Source organism: Symphalangus syndactylus, chromosome 1 (genome assembly GCF_028878055.3).
Source record: "Symphalangus syndactylus isolate Jambi chromosome 1, NHGRI_mSymSyn1-v2.1_pri, whole genome shotgun sequence".
NCBI lineage: Eukaryota > Metazoa > Chordata > Mammalia > Primates > Hylobatidae > Symphalangus > Symphalangus syndactylus.
Genome location: NC_072423.2, coordinates 108,522,628 through 108,538,706, shown reverse-complemented (window position 1 = coordinate 108,538,706; position 16,079 = coordinate 108,522,628). Strand labels below are relative to the sequence as shown.

At 58.6% G+C, this 16,079-nt stretch overlaps 1 protein-coding gene across 3 annotated transcripts; it reads right to left on the bottom strand.

The window, feature by feature from the left end:
* Positions 1–2,420: 2,420 nt before the first annotated feature.
* Positions 2,421–14,404, bottom strand: SEMA3G (semaphorin 3G). 3 transcript variants are annotated; one of them, XM_055274615.2, is made up of 16 exons: positions 14,192–14,404; positions 12,149–12,309; positions 11,961–12,023; positions 11,588–11,707; positions 11,222–11,312; positions 10,977–11,093; positions 10,667–10,812; positions 10,361–10,475; positions 10,181–10,250; positions 9,791–9,935; positions 9,281–9,512; positions 9,094–9,185; positions 8,336–8,377; positions 7,389–7,617; positions 6,945–7,084; positions 2,421–5,460 (listed from the first exon to the last, which is right to left on the bottom strand). In XM_055274615.2, the coding sequence occupies exons 1-16, from the start codon at positions 14,304–14,306 to the stop codon at positions 4,990–4,992; spliced, it is 2,349 nt and encodes a 782-aa protein (XP_055130590.1). In that variant the 5' UTR covers positions 14,307–14,404; the 3' UTR covers positions 2,421–4,989. The 3 variants fall into 3 exon arrangements, with proteins under 3 accessions (XP_055130590.1, XP_055130598.1, XP_055130607.1); XM_055274623.2 differs by lacking the exons at positions 11,222–11,312; positions 12,149–12,309; XM_055274632.2 differs by lacking the exons at positions 11,222–11,312; positions 14,192–14,404 and having other exon boundaries at positions 12,149–12,709.
* Positions 14,405–16,079: the final 1,675 nt, after the last annotated feature.

Genomic DNA, 16,079 nt, shown 5'->3' with positions numbered 1-16,079 from the left:
GTGGGGCCCAACAATTCCCAGGCACCTTATCAGATTTCTATTTATTTATTTATTTATTTATTTATTTTTTGAGACAGAGTCTTGCTCTGTTGCCCAGGCTGGAGTACAGTGGCGTGATCTTGGCTCACTGTAACCTCTACCTCCTGGGTTCACATGATTCTCATGCCTCAGTCTCCGGAGTAGCTGGGATTACAGGTGTGTGCCACCAGCTAATTTTTGTATTTTTAGTAGAGAAGGGATTTCACCATGTTGGCCAGGCTGGTCTCGAACTCCCGACCTCAGGTGATCCACCTGCTTTGGCCTCTGAAAGTGATGGGATTGCAGGTGTTAGCCATCGTGCCTGGCAACCTTATCAGATATTGTGTCCAAACTTAGCCCTACCCACTGTCCCTCTTTCCGAGTTTAGAGTCTTAGAAGACCCTGGGAATTTGTTCTTGGTGTGTGTTGAACTTTATTCTTGTAGAACCCACTGCAATCCAAGACTTAGGTGAGGCTGGGATGGGACCTTAAGTGGGATGGAAATTGGGCTATTTCTGAGCAACTACCCCCTAGCTCTAAGATGTGGTTGGCCAGAGGTGCCTCTGTTTGCTGGATTTCCAGAGGCATGTGAGCCAGTCTTCTGGGGCCCAACTGGCTGGAGCTGCAGCTGGACCCCCTGCCAGCCCACAAAGAGGACAGGCTGGTTGGAGGTACACCAGGTTTCTGGGGGCTGCTACCTGACCATTCCTCCAAGCAGGGGATTCTAGGGCTGTCTAGGACCTGACCCCGAGCTTAGCCAATGAAAGAAAAGCCCGGGAGTCATTTGAGAAAGTGGAAACTGCTATTTTCCTCTCTTATTCTGACTCCTCCCTGCCCCTCACCTTCTTAGAAACGAGTCTGTTGGATGGCAGGACAGCCACAGACTAGGGGTGAATGCTAGCCCTCCACAGAGGACCATGCCAGACACAGGAGGGGCCAGAAATAGGCTGGGTATGGGAGCACGAGAGCCGGGAACAGAGCACAGTCCAGGCCCGAAGGGCAGCAGATTGGCCGCTTGGCAGCCCTGTCCCGGGGTAGCAGAGTCTACTCTGGCGAGGGTCATAGGAAACCAAGATGTGGCTATTTCATCAGGAGGCCGGGGCTTCCAGAGCCTACAGGCTGGGAAGGCAATTACTAATTAATCAAGCTCACATGTTAAGGGAGGGAATTAACCTAATCAACATTTTTCCAAAGTGTGTTCTTCAAAATGTTAGAAACATGAGATGTTAGCTGCTCCGTGGGAAGAAAAAAGAACCAAATGTTTTGGAAAAGCACATAGCACATAGTAGGCATGCATGTTAGCAAGAGATCATCACAGGACTTCTCAGGGCCTTCACAGGGCAAGCCAGCAGGTAGCATTTTAGCTCTGTCAGGGCCAAAGGGGCAGAACACGGGGACCACGAGATCGTGGAGGGTCCCATGGGATTATAGTTATCTCTTGGAACCACTGGGCCAGTATCATTCTCTAAGCCCCTTTCCAGCTCTAAACCTGTTTAGGAAGTCATGGAACAGAGGCCCAAGGAGCAGAGGAAGCATTAGATGCAGAGGAAAGAGCTGTGACAAGACAACAGAGAGAGGCTGAAATCGCTGAGGCAGGAAATAGGGCTCGAGATGGGAGGGGGAGGTGGCGTGGACCAGGGAGGGGTCTGGTCCAGAGGGGTCTTCCGGACCACCCTCGGGACAGTGATGCATGAGGGAAGAAGGGGTCTCCGGAGGCCGCCTTCACACGCCCCTCCCAGCCCAGCACACTGTGCCAGGTGGGTGCCCTGGTGACACTTCTCAGTCAGAGGTGATGTTGCTTCCTGGGGTGGGGTGACAGTGTTTCAGGTTCTGTCAGGCCTAAGTGATCGTGGAGGGGGCAAGGAACAAAAGGAAAGGCCAGCTCCAGGGCCTGGGCTGCAAGATGACACTTATGACTGACCTGTTAAGACCCCTAGTCTACAGCATGGATTGAGGGGGCTGTTCAAGCAAGAGGCCCAGGGAAGTCTCCCTGGGAAGGTGGGCTTATGACCCTTCCATCTTCCTCCAGCACCAGTGGAGTCTGCTCTTTGGGCTGGGGTGTTGATGTCACTGGGGAGTGGGAGCCATGCCCAGACGGACCTCCTACAGTGTGCCCAATAGGTCAGATGTTCGGGGCCTCCTCTCCTTTCCAGAAGCCACAGCCCCCACAGCACAGCCCTAGTCCCCCAGCCATGAGGACTTAATATCCATTGGTATGTGGCTTGGGATGAAGGCAGGAACCATGCCAAGTGTCACTGTGACAAATGTCAAGTGTTGTTGTGAAAAAGCAGCAGAGCTGCCTACGGGCCCAGCTGCCCTTTGCCAATGTTTTTTTTTTTTTTCTTTTTTCTTTTAGTTCAAGATCCTCCTGAAGTCCCAAGAAGGTCAGTCTTACAAGCCCACAGGCCAGGATGTTCCTCATTTAATGAGCAATCTCGGCTTCATAGACAAAGCCCTCTAACTCCTTCCTTCCCCTGATACCCATCTTCCTCCTTTCTAGAAAGCACCACCCAGTCTCTTTCTTTAAGTCCTTTTCCAGCTCTAAAACCTGTTTGGGAAATCATGAAACAGAGGTCACTCAGGGTGACCTTCTTTCTCATGGAATGGATGGGAGGGCTCTTCATTTTCAGCTCATGTGCGCGGCATCAGTCCATTTAGTACAATACACAGATACACAGTAATGATATAATTATGTGATGCAAATATTAACTTCATCCCTTTCCTTGTAAATTCGGCTTTTCTCACCAGAGCTCAGGGGCAGTCACGACAATAAAAATAACAATAGTAATTACAAGAAATGTGCTCTGAGAACAGAGAAACCACAAGGCCCATCTCAACATACAAATACAAAAACAACTCGCATATACGGGGCATTTCCAGGAGTTAGTAGCATACAGTACCGTGGGTAGGGTGTGGTTGGCAGAAGCTGTCCACTTTTTCTAAATGCAGGTGTTCATTGCTGAGGATCTTGTGCTCCTCCTCCCTTCGTTTTCTAGAGTAACTTCCCATAGGACCCTGCCTGGAACCTGCCAAGCCAGAGTCCAGCGTAAAGGCCCGGAGGGCTATTTGTGTCTTTCTGGCCTCCCTAGGCTAGAGGGGAGAGCTGGCTGCAGCTCTGATACCCTTTCCTGGAGCTCTGCACTCTCTCCTCCCCTCTTTAATCCCTTCTGTCTCCCCTCACTTCTGCTCTTCAGCCCCCATCCTTTCCTCCTCTCCTCTGCCTTGGTCAGCTGATCTCCCAGCAGACAGCACCACAGGCCAGAAGGCTTCTCAGGGCGTTGATAGGTTAATCTCAGTGCTTCTGGTTCATTTATTACATGGTCAAAGGGGAGAAAGGAGGGACTATTTCAGGTCCCAGTTCTCTAGAGGTGCCAGGGGTAAGGGAAAGATAAAACCCAAGGCAGTCTGGGTTTGAGTTTCAGTGGGGCAGGGAACTCTGACTTGCTTTTTATCTTTTTTTCCCCTTTCTTTGTCTTAGTTGTTTTAATGGAGGGAATCTCAAACCCAATGCTCTTATCTCCTTCCAGTCAGTTTTGTGCATCATGAATGTGTTCATGTGCAGGCTGGGAACAACTTTTCATTTAGTCCTCCTCCTCCCCTCTGTGCTCCCCAGCCTGAGAAACTGCTGATGGCAAAAACACCTCCCCTACATGCCCAGGCAGAATGCGTCCTTGCCATCTGAGCCTTACCCCCGAGAATCAGCGGGACTTACACTTCGTTTTTTTCTCTACCTTGTTTCCCCCTTAAAAGAAAAACAGTCTTCCTAAATCCATTTAGCATAAAACAGAGATTCCAGAGATGGAAACACTGGGTCTTCCAGGTGGCTTCTGAGCTAACTGATGCCATCCTGAGTTCTTGTGGACACCTGTTCCTGCCTGGGTCCCACAGTCTATCCTAAGGGTCTCCTGCCCTCTCTCCATCTCCATATCCTCTCAATCTTCTGCATCCCTGGCCCTGATTCTGAGGACTGCAGGGCTCACAGAGCGTCCACATTCCCAGCCTCCAGGGCTGCGGCATGCTTGCATCACCCTAGGAAAGACAGCCCACTCTTCCCGCCTGCACCCTTCCCCAGCTCCCCCGCCCTATCTCTAGTCCACAGACACAAGGGACAACAATGCCCCAGAACCCACCCCTCCCTGCTCGTGGATGTGGAGAGCCTGACAGTGGGGAGGGGGTCCTCTCAGGAGGGGCAGGCATCCCAGAAACCCTGGCCTGGGGAAGGGAAGTCAGGCTGTGAGTTGCCCCCACCTGGTTTACAAAGTGAAGCCTGAGCCCTGACCACCCCAGATCCCGGGGGGCTCTAGCAGTCTATGCCTGTAGATTATCTACGCCTCTCTGTGATTCTCAGATGGAGAAGAGGCGGTGGGCAGTGGCAGGGAGCCACCAAGATATCACGGCGTGACAGGAGGGGAGGTGCATTGTTGCTCCACCTTCCCAAAACCTCTGTGTTCCCTCCCCAAGTCGGTCAGGTGGGCTCTTCTTACGGGGTGCTAGCTTAGAGGCCATTTCCACCCTCCTCTGGCTCCCTGCAGGCCCCCTACCGGGATACCCCCTAGACCCACCCATACACCCACTCTGAGGGTCACTCAGAATGGCCATTGTTCTGTAGGCTGGGAAAGAACCACCCAACCCTCTTGCCTCTGGGCAAACCCGGAAATGTGCTCCGGAAGCCAGGCCATCTCTGAGAACAAATGGCAGATCCATTGGGGCTGCCAGGAGCCAGAGGGTGCTGGCTCCAGCTGGGTCTAAGAGCACAGAGAGGGGCAGGGAACAGGCCTCAAGAACCCAGCCCCTCCATTAGACCCCAGTCTTTTCTGCAGGTGGCCCAGTATCGGTGTGGGGGCAGAGACACCTGTCTCTAAGAGGCAAATAGACGTCCTGACCCCTCTGCCCTAGCTGGGTGGGTGGGAGATGCTGGGGGCTGCTAGTGGGCCCCCCAGCCCATCCTGACCACCCCTCCTTTGCCCCCTTCTACGTGGCCTCCACCTCCCGGGGCGTCCGATTGTGCTCAGCATGCACTCGGCTCTTCATCCTCTTGCCTAGCTCCAGCCCTGCCCAGCTCTTGCCCTTGGTCTGCTTGCCCCGGCTCCGGCTCCGGAAGGAGCCTGAGCATTCCATGGTGCCCTTGCACCACACGCGCTCACAGTACTCATCCACCCGGGGCAGGTTGGCAAAGCCAATGAGCTGCAGGATGTCCTTGTACCAAGCCTTGGGTGGGGTGGAAGCCAGGCCTCCCCGGGCTGGGGGCTCCTCTGGCTTTGGCTCCAGAGGGAACAGGTTGTCCAGCTGTGAGGCCACAATCACCACCAGAGCCAGGCGGACCACAGTCTGGGAGAAGCCATGCTCCAGAGTGGTGCAGGTGTAGGTGCCCGCATCGAAACGGCTGAGCCTGCGGAACAGCAGCCCCCGGTCCGTGTGCAAGACTCGCTCGTCTGTCTTCACCTGCCAGGCGGGCGGGAGGGCATGAGTGGGGTGCGAAGTGGGAGTTTACCATTGGCTTCTCTGCCCCAGCTTTTCTGCGATCCTTGGGGCCCAGTGCCTGGGCACTTCTTGCCCTGTTCTCCCCTTCCCAGGAGGGGACCAGCAGCGTGGCAGTCTGGGCCTCCTCTAGACCACCAGCTAATTCAGGTGGGGCCTCACCTTCCCATAGCCCAGGAAGGGGCCTTCTCAAGGATTTGACTGGCTGGTTTCTCCCTTAGTCAGAGGACACCAATCTTGGCCTCGGAAGGCCTTGGCACACATTCCCAAGGAACAGAGGGGCTAAGATGTTATCCCCTTAGCCCTTCTGGAGGTGCCATCCCATCTACAGGCTTTTCTCAAGGGAGGGGCTATGCCCCCAGGCCCAGAACTAGGCTTCAGAACCTCCCTATGCTACACACACACAATGTGCATGTGCCCACGCACACATGCACATGCATGCATGCGCGTGCGTGCACGCACACACACACACACACACACACACATACACACACGGCCTTCCCATCCTGGTCTGAACCGTTCACTCCCCCAACAGTGCAAGCTGACAGCCCCAGCCCAGGGTGGGCTGAGCGCCCATCACAGCGTGGGAAGTAGGAGTGCCGCCCTGATCCCAGCCCGCCTCTGGCCTGGACCCTGTGTGGGTTTTAGTCTGCACATCTGTGTGTTGGGGGTGGATTGCTTGAGCCATTAGCTAGTGTTGTCAAACACCATCTTGTTGCTCCCCTCCTCCCCTGGGGAATCTTCTCAGTGCCCAGCCCAACAGCTGGCCCAAGGCTGGCCTCCCCCAGTTCCCAGGCTGGAGGGAGAGCCCCTCCTGTAATCAATCCACTCCTGCCCCTCCCCTTCCCTGCCCCGGCCAATGCCCATCCTCAGGCCCCAGACTTAAACCATCCCTGGGGTCGACAGACCTTTCCGGATGGGGGAGGAGAGGGCCTGAGCAGACAGCTGGACTCCAGGGAGGAAGTGTGGGGCCAGGCTTTGAGGGTGGAGGGCAAGGACCAGTGGTTAGGGACCCAGAAGGTTCTCTTCTGTTGTGTGTGTGTAGCATAGGGAGGTTCTGAAGCCTAGTCCTGGGCCCAGGGCACAGCCCCCTCCCCTGCCTGGGGCAGAAGAGAACCAAGAACCCCTGGAGAAGAGAATCCTTCAAAGATGAGCCACGCGTGTAAACATGGAAGACTTACTGGCCTGCCCAGACCCTCTTCTCTCTCTTCCATCACCCACCCCTCAGACTGGGGGAGTTCCAGCCACATCTGGCCTGGGCATTCCCAGAAGGCAAAAATAGGGCACCACCTCCTTCTAGGCACCCCAGGAGCCTAATACACACTTTTCTTAGGTTAATCTTGGCAGGTTCCACCCAGAACCCCTTTCTAGGGCTCAGGTCTTGGAGTTCAGGATGGGAGGTGACCTCAGGACACACGGAGGCTAGAGGCAGGGGTCTCCTCACTCACCTGGTCAGGCCCCTCATCCCCTGGCCTCTGCAAGAGCCAGCGCACAGCAGCCTGGGGAGACTTGGGCAGGCACTCCAGGAAGGTGCTGTTGTGCTCCGTGCCGTAGACTGTGGTGGCCGCCACAAGTCCCACTGCCTCTTCTGGAGAGAGGCAGAGGTTGGCTCAGCTTGGGAACTGTGGGAGCCAGATCCCAATGCCACCACCTGACACCACAGCTCAGGAGCCCCACTAGTATGACAAGAACTTAGGCATGCATGGATCCCCAAGCCAGCCACTGTGTCCAAAGACTCTGCTTCCACGCACTAGCAGGAGCTACACAGAGAGGGAAACTGAGGACTATCCGTCATGACAAGACCAGTTTGAGAACGCACTTCGCAGGGGTGGAGCCAGACCACAGGGGTGAGTTCCAGCCCAGTCTGGGCCCTCCCACCTGCCACCACTCACCTTCCTGGCTCTGGCCCAGGCACTGCAGGGCAGGGTTGCCATGCCGGATGTCCTGCCGGCGGAACCGGCGCTTGCCAAGGCTGGGGCGGTAGTGGGTACAGGAGGCACCATCCCAGGCACAGTATGGGTCCCGGGCCAGGCAGCACTCTGCACAGGCAGTGCCGTATGTCTCACATTGGTGCAGCCGCAGCTGGGCCACACCCAGCCGAGAGCCCACGTATAGCATTTGCTGGGGAGGGACAGAAGCAGAGCCTGAAGTGAACCCAGGCTTCGCCCACACGCAGCCGGGTTCTCAGCCCCTCAGCTTCCTGAGACCCCTGCCACTTGCAGGAAGTCTTCCAGAACCTCTTGGATTCATTCAAAAAACAAGAAGTGTTTATCACCCATCTGCTGCATACCAGATTCTGTGCCAGGACACAGAAGGGATGGAGGAGAATCAAGACCTGGGATGTTTTCTCTATGGGGTTTCTCCAGGCCCTCCCAGCTGCTGACCTTTGCCCTCTATCCAAGGGGCCTTTATCCTGACTTGTCCCTGACCTTAGAGGTGCACCTTGCTTTAAGCAATCCTTGCACAAAAGTTAGGATTTACACAAAGATACACTGGAGCAGATAAACATGGGGAGATGGGTTTTACCACTTGGCAAATATAGTAGGCCTCTAAAAAGTGGCCTTGTTGGACTTAACATCTGGATTTTGTTTTCAGGCACACTTTCGCCTCCTTTAGGAACTGGCCTTTGTGGCTATCCCCTTATCTGGACATGGCCCCACGAACTCGGTGCCTCCAGTGCCCACTGGCCACTTGTTGCAGGGGCTAATCAGGCCTGCCTCAGCACAGCTTTCCCCAGACTACAGCGGAGCTCAAGGGGGCTGTGGAGCAGGGGCAGAGGAGGAGGCTGCAGAGCAGGGGCTAAAGGGGCGTCCAAGAGGAGGGCGGCAGCTGTTCTTACCCTTTTGACAGAGATCTCCATTTCAGTGATAGGTGTTGGCACCTGGGGAAGGAGAAGGGTCTCAGTGTGGGTGGGGTGGACCAAGACCTGCCCCTGCACCCTTGCTTTCAGTCTCCTCCAACCCTGGGGTGGGAACCACCTAGCTCCCAGGCTGGGTCTTGCACTCCCTGGCAGCTAAGGCTAGACAGTCTTTCCCAGACGATGGGTTACAAGAAAAGCCCCCTGGTCATGGCTGGCCTCCAAGCAGGAGGCTTGGCTGAAAGCACAGAGCTAGAGTGTCCGCTCTCTCAGCCTGTTCCCCAGCAATGAGGCAGCTGTCCCAAATCACCCAGCTCAGGTCCAGGAGGCACAACAGGCCCCAAACACAGATGATCCCCTTCCTGAGTCTCTAGAGGGGCCAAGAGAACATCTAGGGGCCTTGGGGTCTCAACCCTCTCCTCCTTGCAACTTGAGCCCAACAGGGTTTTGCAAAGCGTTGCTCCCCTTGACCATCCCTCCCAGCACCCCAGGCACTTTCAGCTCACAGGCTGTAGCTCTGGGCCTCCAGTCATTCATAAGTGGCTGCGAGGCCTCTGCCACAGCGGAGGTACGGGGCGGAGGGGGGCATCTCTTTCTGCACCCCCTCCCCAGCATCCTGCCAGCTGCAAATTCAGTAAAGACAGGCTGGCTCCCTACTGGGCTTGCTCCTGCATCCCTGTAGCCAGGCTCAGACCCAGAGATGGGGCTTGGAGGGACCCTTCCATCAGCCCCTTGCTTACCTTAAACACCTGGAGCTCCTCCAGAACCACTTCCTCGGGTTCAGCTGAGCCCCCTGCCTGGAGGGCGATGACTTTGAGCACGGAGCCTGAGTCTGGGGCCAGGGAGGAGGGGTCAGCGTGACAGGAGGGGACAGCCGGAGACCCCACACCCCTCTCCAGCCTGGCCACCCTTGCTCAGCTGTCCTACCAGTCCCCAGGAAGATGACATCATAGGTCCCATCCTCTGCCTCCACGCGGTCCACCACGATCTGGTGCAGCTGCTGGGCCAGGTGGGTCTTGACAAGGACAGGGCGGCCATGCCGAGGCCGCACAGGCCAGAACATGACGGGGTGGGCTCGGGCAAACTGCAGCACCTCGTCTGGGTAGTCCTTGGTGCTGTCAAAAGGCCGTCCTGGCTGTGCGGTCATCTTGCTGGGGCACTGTGGGCAGCAGGGAAAGGAGTGCCTGAAGTATCCTGAGACAGCACACACCCTCCACCGCCAGTCTGTTTCCACCCCAACCAGGGGGACCTCTCTCACTGCAGGAGGGCTCTCCTCTCCCACCGCACCCACCCCACCCCACCCAGGCCCTCGGGAGCCCAGGCTTGGCCAACATCCACTGCCGTGGGGGTGCATGGGGACACGGGGCCACTCCAAGGAGCCCTTCCCCACATCTGCTCAGGCCTCGCTTCCCTGGCCTGGCCCCGGCACATACTCACCACGCCGGGGCGAGGGAAGGGCACCTTGCCCCCATAGGGCCCCCATTGGTGCCGAGGCCCATCTCGGTGGGCAAAGGGCCCGTTGAAGACCTCCCAGATGTCTGCCATGTGGTACACACAGACGGCGAAGCCCTGGAACACGGCACTGCCAGGGCACACGGGACAGTCAGGCCAGAGTGGCCATCAAGGACAAGAAGGGGACAGCCTGGTTCCATGGGCAGGACAGAGGGTGACAGTGCCTGCAGCAAGCAGAGACTCCGAAAAGCAAAGACCCCAAGACAAAGGCAAAGAGAGAGTCAGAGAGTACAGTCACAGGTCACCGAATCAGGGACAAAGACAGGCCCATCGCAAGGCCGCGGTGCTGGGTGCAGGGAGGCTGGGCGTGCCCACCTGACGGTGCTGAACAGCGCGTACACCTCGAGGCTCTTCCCGGCCTTGGGCCACAGCAGGAACACGTCCTCTAGGGTAGAGAAGTGAGTATGAGTGTCATGGCCACCGCCAATGCCCTGACTCACCAGCTCTCAGCCCTCCCCACTCTCAAGCCCTAGGCCTGCTTGGCCAGGCCCTCACCTAGCTGGTCAAAGTGGGTCTCAGCACCGCCAGGGCCAGGCACCGAGCAGACCAGCCTGGCCTTGAGGAAAGTGCTCCACTTGTTCACCAGCACCCGCTGGCCCCCAGCATCATTCTGCAGGATAAGGGGCCAGAGTCAGCCTTGGGCCCCACGAGGGCCCTCACCCACTCGGGGAGAGGTATGCATGTCAGCTTTGCATCCTTGCCTCAGTTTCCCTACTGCTGGCCAGGGGTAGGGGGAGACAGGTCTGGAAATGGGAGGGTGTAGCAGGGACTTGAACCTCACCACCCCTTCCCAGCTCTTACCACGCAGACGCGGCCCACACGGCTGACAGTGACATGGTTCGAGCCACCATCGGGCGAGGGGACCGTCTCCGAGAAGAAGAAGTACACCTTGTCATTGTCCTGGTCAGAGTTCTCAGGGATCCGGGCGGCCATCACAAACCGGGGGTCTGGAAGGGTGACAGGGTCATGCTGGGTGGAGGGGCCCCACAGGGGAGGATGGAAGCAGAACCCAGTGGGGAGAGGAATGGGGCAGGAGACTCCCACTGGAGGCTGGTGTCCTAGCCGGGAAAGTAGCCTCTTCACCCCTGCCAGTTCCAGGGGCAGGCCTCACCGTGCAAGAGGCTCTGGTCAGAGTCAGAACGCAGAGCTGGCCGAGGACCTCCACTTCGGAAGATCATGGCCTCTCGCCCCAGAAAGTCAGCGGTGAGACCCGTGTACAGCTCCCCGCCTGGGGTGGGGGTTGGGGAACAGAGTCAGGGGAGGAGGCCCAGGCCCAGCAGCTGGGTCCCTCCCTTCCCAGTGACATAGGCCAGCTGCCACCCTCCCTGTTGCCACCCTGGCCTGGGCATCACCCACCTATGAAGGTGCTGGCAAAGGGACGGCTGGGCTCATGAGGGCACCGCCCCCGGCCGCTTTCCACACTGCCGGGCTCCAGGTGGAGCACGTGCTAGTGGGAGGGAGAGAGGGAGGGAGGGGCGTCACCTGGGAGAGAAGCACCAGCAGCCCATACCCAAGCAGGAGCCCTCGCGTGCGGCCAGAGAGCGGCGGCGGGCAGAAGGCGCCCTCATCCAGGGCCCCTCTAATGGGGTCAGCTCCCCGACACAAAGGCGCCTTTCAGGCCCCTGCCCCTCTGTCCCTACCCAGGCTCAATGGGAATGTTCAGGCAGCAGGGAGGAAATGTCACTGCCTCCCAGTCCTTTGTGTGGCCTGGCCCAGGCTCACCTCCCCACGGTGGCCAACTGTGATGAGGGCACAGGTGGGCTGGAAGGCCCCAGTGCCACAGGCTAGCAGGTGGGTCCGGTTGTGAGGCTGCAGCACCCGCACGAAGTTGGCACACTCTGTCTGCGGGGAGAAGGAGGGAGTGGCTGAGGGGTGAGAGGGGGTGCCCACCATCTCCTTGGGGCCCAAGGCTCAGCCCTGTCTGGCAGTCAGCTCTGGGGAAGGGGGTGTGTGTGACATTCCCAGCAGACCTTCAAAAGCCCTCAGATCTGCTCCAAATGCCCCTGCTAGAGGCACCTGGGGTGTGGTCACGGACTGTCCTGGGGGTCAGGGCAGGGTGTCAGGTTGGGGGACCATCCCTCCCAACAGCACTCACCAAAGGATCTCTTCCCTTTCGAACACACTCCTCCCTCTGTCCTGGCTGCGGCGGCCACAGGACCTAGAACACAGCCCAGCTGACCTCAGGTCCTCCCCTGATCTCACAGGCTCAGTTTCCCCATCTGGCCTCCCATCTGGAGGTGCCCAGTTCTCAAACAGACCCTCTTCCCTGCCAGTCCAGCTCACCTCCCGGGGATCTGGCCATGCCTGGTCCAGCCGTAGAGAGTAGAGGGCGTCCAGGCCACCCAGAAAGAGGCGGTCCCGGTACTCATCTAGGTACATGGCCTGGAGGTTCAGGGAGCCCTGGGGGCCCAGAAAGATGGCAGAGCGGTTGGCAGACAGGAGGTCTAGGAGGATGTACGGGGAGGTGGATCAGGGCCACAGCTCAGCCTAGTTCCCCAGCTAAGGAGTGGAGGTGGAGGCCCCGGCTGAGCATCCAGCCCCGACACACTCACATCTGGAAAATGTTTCCATCCACATGGTGCTGGAAGGCTTTCGGACCATGGCTCCTGGGGACAGGTGGGACGGGAGGCTCAGAGCCTCCCACCCAGCCCAGCCTACCCTGGGGCCTACCTCCCACCCCTCCATTCCTTAGCCCTTCATCGTGCAGCTAACATGTTCCCACTGTCCCATCTGTGCCCTACCCAGTCCCCAGGGAAGATGGCCCCAACCAGCAGAAACTAGAACAAAGTGCTGGAAGATCCTGGAGGAAGGGCGGGAGTCTTTGCAGGCCGCCTGACTCAGCTGGAGGGTGGGCCAGCAGGCGAAACTGTTCCCAGCAGAGGGGACCCCTGGCAATGGCCTGGGTGCAGAAGAGGGCAGGTATGGCCAGGAAGGGCCCCCACCTCCAGTCCAGGGATGTGGCCAAAGATAATTTTCTCCCCGTAGATGCTGGCCAACCTGCCCCAGAGATGAGAGCGGGGAGCCGTCTGGGGTCATCGGTCCCAGGAGCTGAGGATCCTGAGGTAGGTCCTCCGGGCTTGGCTGGGGAGGTGGAGGTAATGGCGCAGTAGGATGTGGTAGGAAGGGGGTGCTGGCCACCTTTGGGAAGGCCCAGAGTGTCCTATGCCTTCCCTACAGAAGCACCTCCACCCAACACCCATTCCACCCTCAAAACTCATCAACAGCCTCTTCCGGGAAGCCCTCCATGGATGACAGTACCTTGGGAAACTTTCCCTATTTGGGGCTTTTTCTAGTAGTCTGACCTCCCCGCAAAACCACAGCTCCCGGAACAAGACCACGTTCCCCTCAGCCTCTCCAGGGATGAGCGCCATCTCCCCCGGCAGACTGGGCTTCCCAGGGGAAGGTGGTCACCCCTCTGGTTTCCTCAGGAAGGATCTGCCAAGAGCCTGTCTCAGGGGCCTTCCCCGGGCCCATCCGTGGAGGCCAGAGCCAGCTCACATGTCTAGGGTAGAACACAGGAACCCCCAGGCTGGGATGTGCAAAGAGGGGAGGTGAAACTCCCCCCTGGGCTGAGGCGCTTCTTGGGTGCGGGAGCACATGAACAAGCCCACTCTGGGAAGTGGGCTGCAAGGGGGGTCCTCCCCTTCTCTGTGGCCCCAGGACCAAGGAATAGCATGCTGCCGGCTGTCCCATTGGCCGCCCTGGGCAAAAAGTGCCAGCTGAGCCCAGACAGACCCTTCAGCCCTACCCTCTCTGTCCCTCTCCCCTGCCTGGTCCCTTCCTCTGTCTCCTCGGGGTCTCCATCTGCCCCTTTCTCAGCAGTCCCCCTCAGGTCCCTCCCACCACCACCCTGGTCCTGTCTCCCAGGACCTGCCTCCCTCCCACTCCCTGAGAGCTGTGCAGGGAGAGGCTCCCTCCCCTACAGCTGACCAGGCACCCAAGAGCCCAAGCCACCCAAACAGGGCACACGCACCCAAACGCGGCACACGCACACAAACGGCACACACACATAAACGGCACACGCACACAAACATGGCACACGCACACAAACATGGCACATGCACACAAACACGGCACACGCACACAAACAGGGCACATGCACACAAACACGGCACATGCACCCAAACAGCACACATGCACACAAACAGGGCACACGTAAACAGGGCACACGCACACAAACAGGGCACACGCACCCAAACAGGGCACACGCACACAAACACGGCACATGCACCCAAACAGGGCACACACAAACACGGCACATGCACCCAAACAGGGCACACATAAACAGGGCACATGCACACAAACAGGGCACACAGGGGCTGGTACCTCGGTAGGAGAGCCGCAGGCGGGGCACACTGGGGCCAGGGCTGGAGCCAGAGCTACCCCCATGGAGCAGGAGGCCCCCCAGCAGCCAGCAGATGGCCCAGGCCGAGGGGGCCATGCTGGGGAACTGAGGGCACCACTGCTGCCTGCCTGCAGAGCCACCCTCTGGTCCTGCTGGCCGCCGGTTGTAGTTTGCTCTGCTGCCGCCAGGCCACCACTTAGAAGGCAGTGGCTCCACCCAGTCCTGGGCGGGAAGAGGGGCGGAGGAGAGGAGGCGGCCGGGGGCCTTGCCGTCCACCTGCGGCTTCTCCTTCCACCTTGTTGGCCCAGTGCAGGCTTTTGTGTCACACTGGCCAGCTCCCCATTGGGAAGACTTTCCCAGCTAGGGCATGGGCCATGTGTACAGAGATGTCCACAAATGCAGGTCCTCAGGCTCCAGCAAAGTGACAAGTGGGGAGAGAGCCTGGAAGGGAGGTCAGGGATCAGAGGTCAAGGTTGATGGGCTGGGTAGGGGCCTAGCTGGGCTCTGCCTTCTTCTCTGCCCCTCCACTGCCCACAGCAGAGACCTTCCAAACTGGCCCTGCCCCAATTCCAGGATGTTCCAGCCCCCTGAAGCTTTGGCCAGACTCTCCAGCTCCCCTGGGTAGGGGTGGAGGGCCATTCCCAGCCCAAGGGGCGCCATGTCCTAGGCAGGTGGAGGTCTGGCAACACTTCATAGAGCCAGCAAGAGATGACTGCCCAGCCTCTTCCACCCAGGCCTGTCCCCATCTGGCTTCCAGGCACCCCAGCCTCCCCCAACACCTACATGCCCCATCTCAGCTCACCAGGCTTGCTTTGGGGTAGGGGACAGGGGCATCAGGGGACTCCATGCCAAGGGAACCTCCCCTTGCCCTGCCACCCTCAGGCCTCCAGTCCTTCCAGAGACTCAGGGTCCAGAGCTTCACCAGGTCAGTGATGGTTCTTCCCAGGGACCCCATGCCCCATAGGCCCTACAGACACCTATGATCTCTTAGAGGTCACTTCCCCCACCCTGAATGCTGACTGCGCGGCAGGGGGCACAGAAAGCCACAGAAGAGGGCCAAAGGGGAAATGGGACTGAGGGCCTGAATCTGGGGTGAGTGACGGGACCTCCCCATGCTCCCTGCCCCAGAACAGTCCCCACCTCACCCCACCCCAGAACCCTACACTCAGAACCTGAGGCCCTGGGCACTAAAGAGATTTAAATTTTGAGCTGGAGTTTGAGTTCCCAGGATTCTAACAGCTTCTGCAGGTTGGGCCTCCCACATGGACCAGCTTGGGCCCTCCGATGGTGGTCAGGGAACTTGGGGGGCACTCAGAGAGGGAAGGACCTGGCCCAGGCCACAGAGCAGGCTGAGAATGGGTCCAGCTCAGCTCTGCCCCTTCCTGGGACTCTCCTTTGCTTCTGGGCCTTCTTGGGAGTATGGGGACCCCACCCTCCTCCCCTACCTCAATCCTGAAATGGAAACAGGTTGGCTTCTTGGGTCAGCATGACAGGTCCCAGAGACCTACAACTCTGCCTCCCTGTCCCCATCTCCCTTCACTCACACATGCCTCCTTCAGTGGGGGGCCGGCCTGGAGGTGGGCAAGGGGCTGCCCACAGAGGCCAGTGATGGAGCTCAGCGCAGCCCTGCCTCTGGCCCTGCTGGAGAGCCTTGGCCAAGGCCCTTCCATCTCTGGGTCTGCCTCCTCCTCCCAGGGCCAGGGACCAGCCACCCTGGGTGTAAGCAGCCTTTATAACCTGATGAGTGGGCTTGCGCAGGGGCTGCTGTCAGGGTGGCCATATCCTGGGACCTCCTTGGGTGGACTGCTTCTGCCTCTGTTTCCCTGGGGAGGTGTGGCCAGCACACTGCCCAAGCTGGGGCCAACTTCT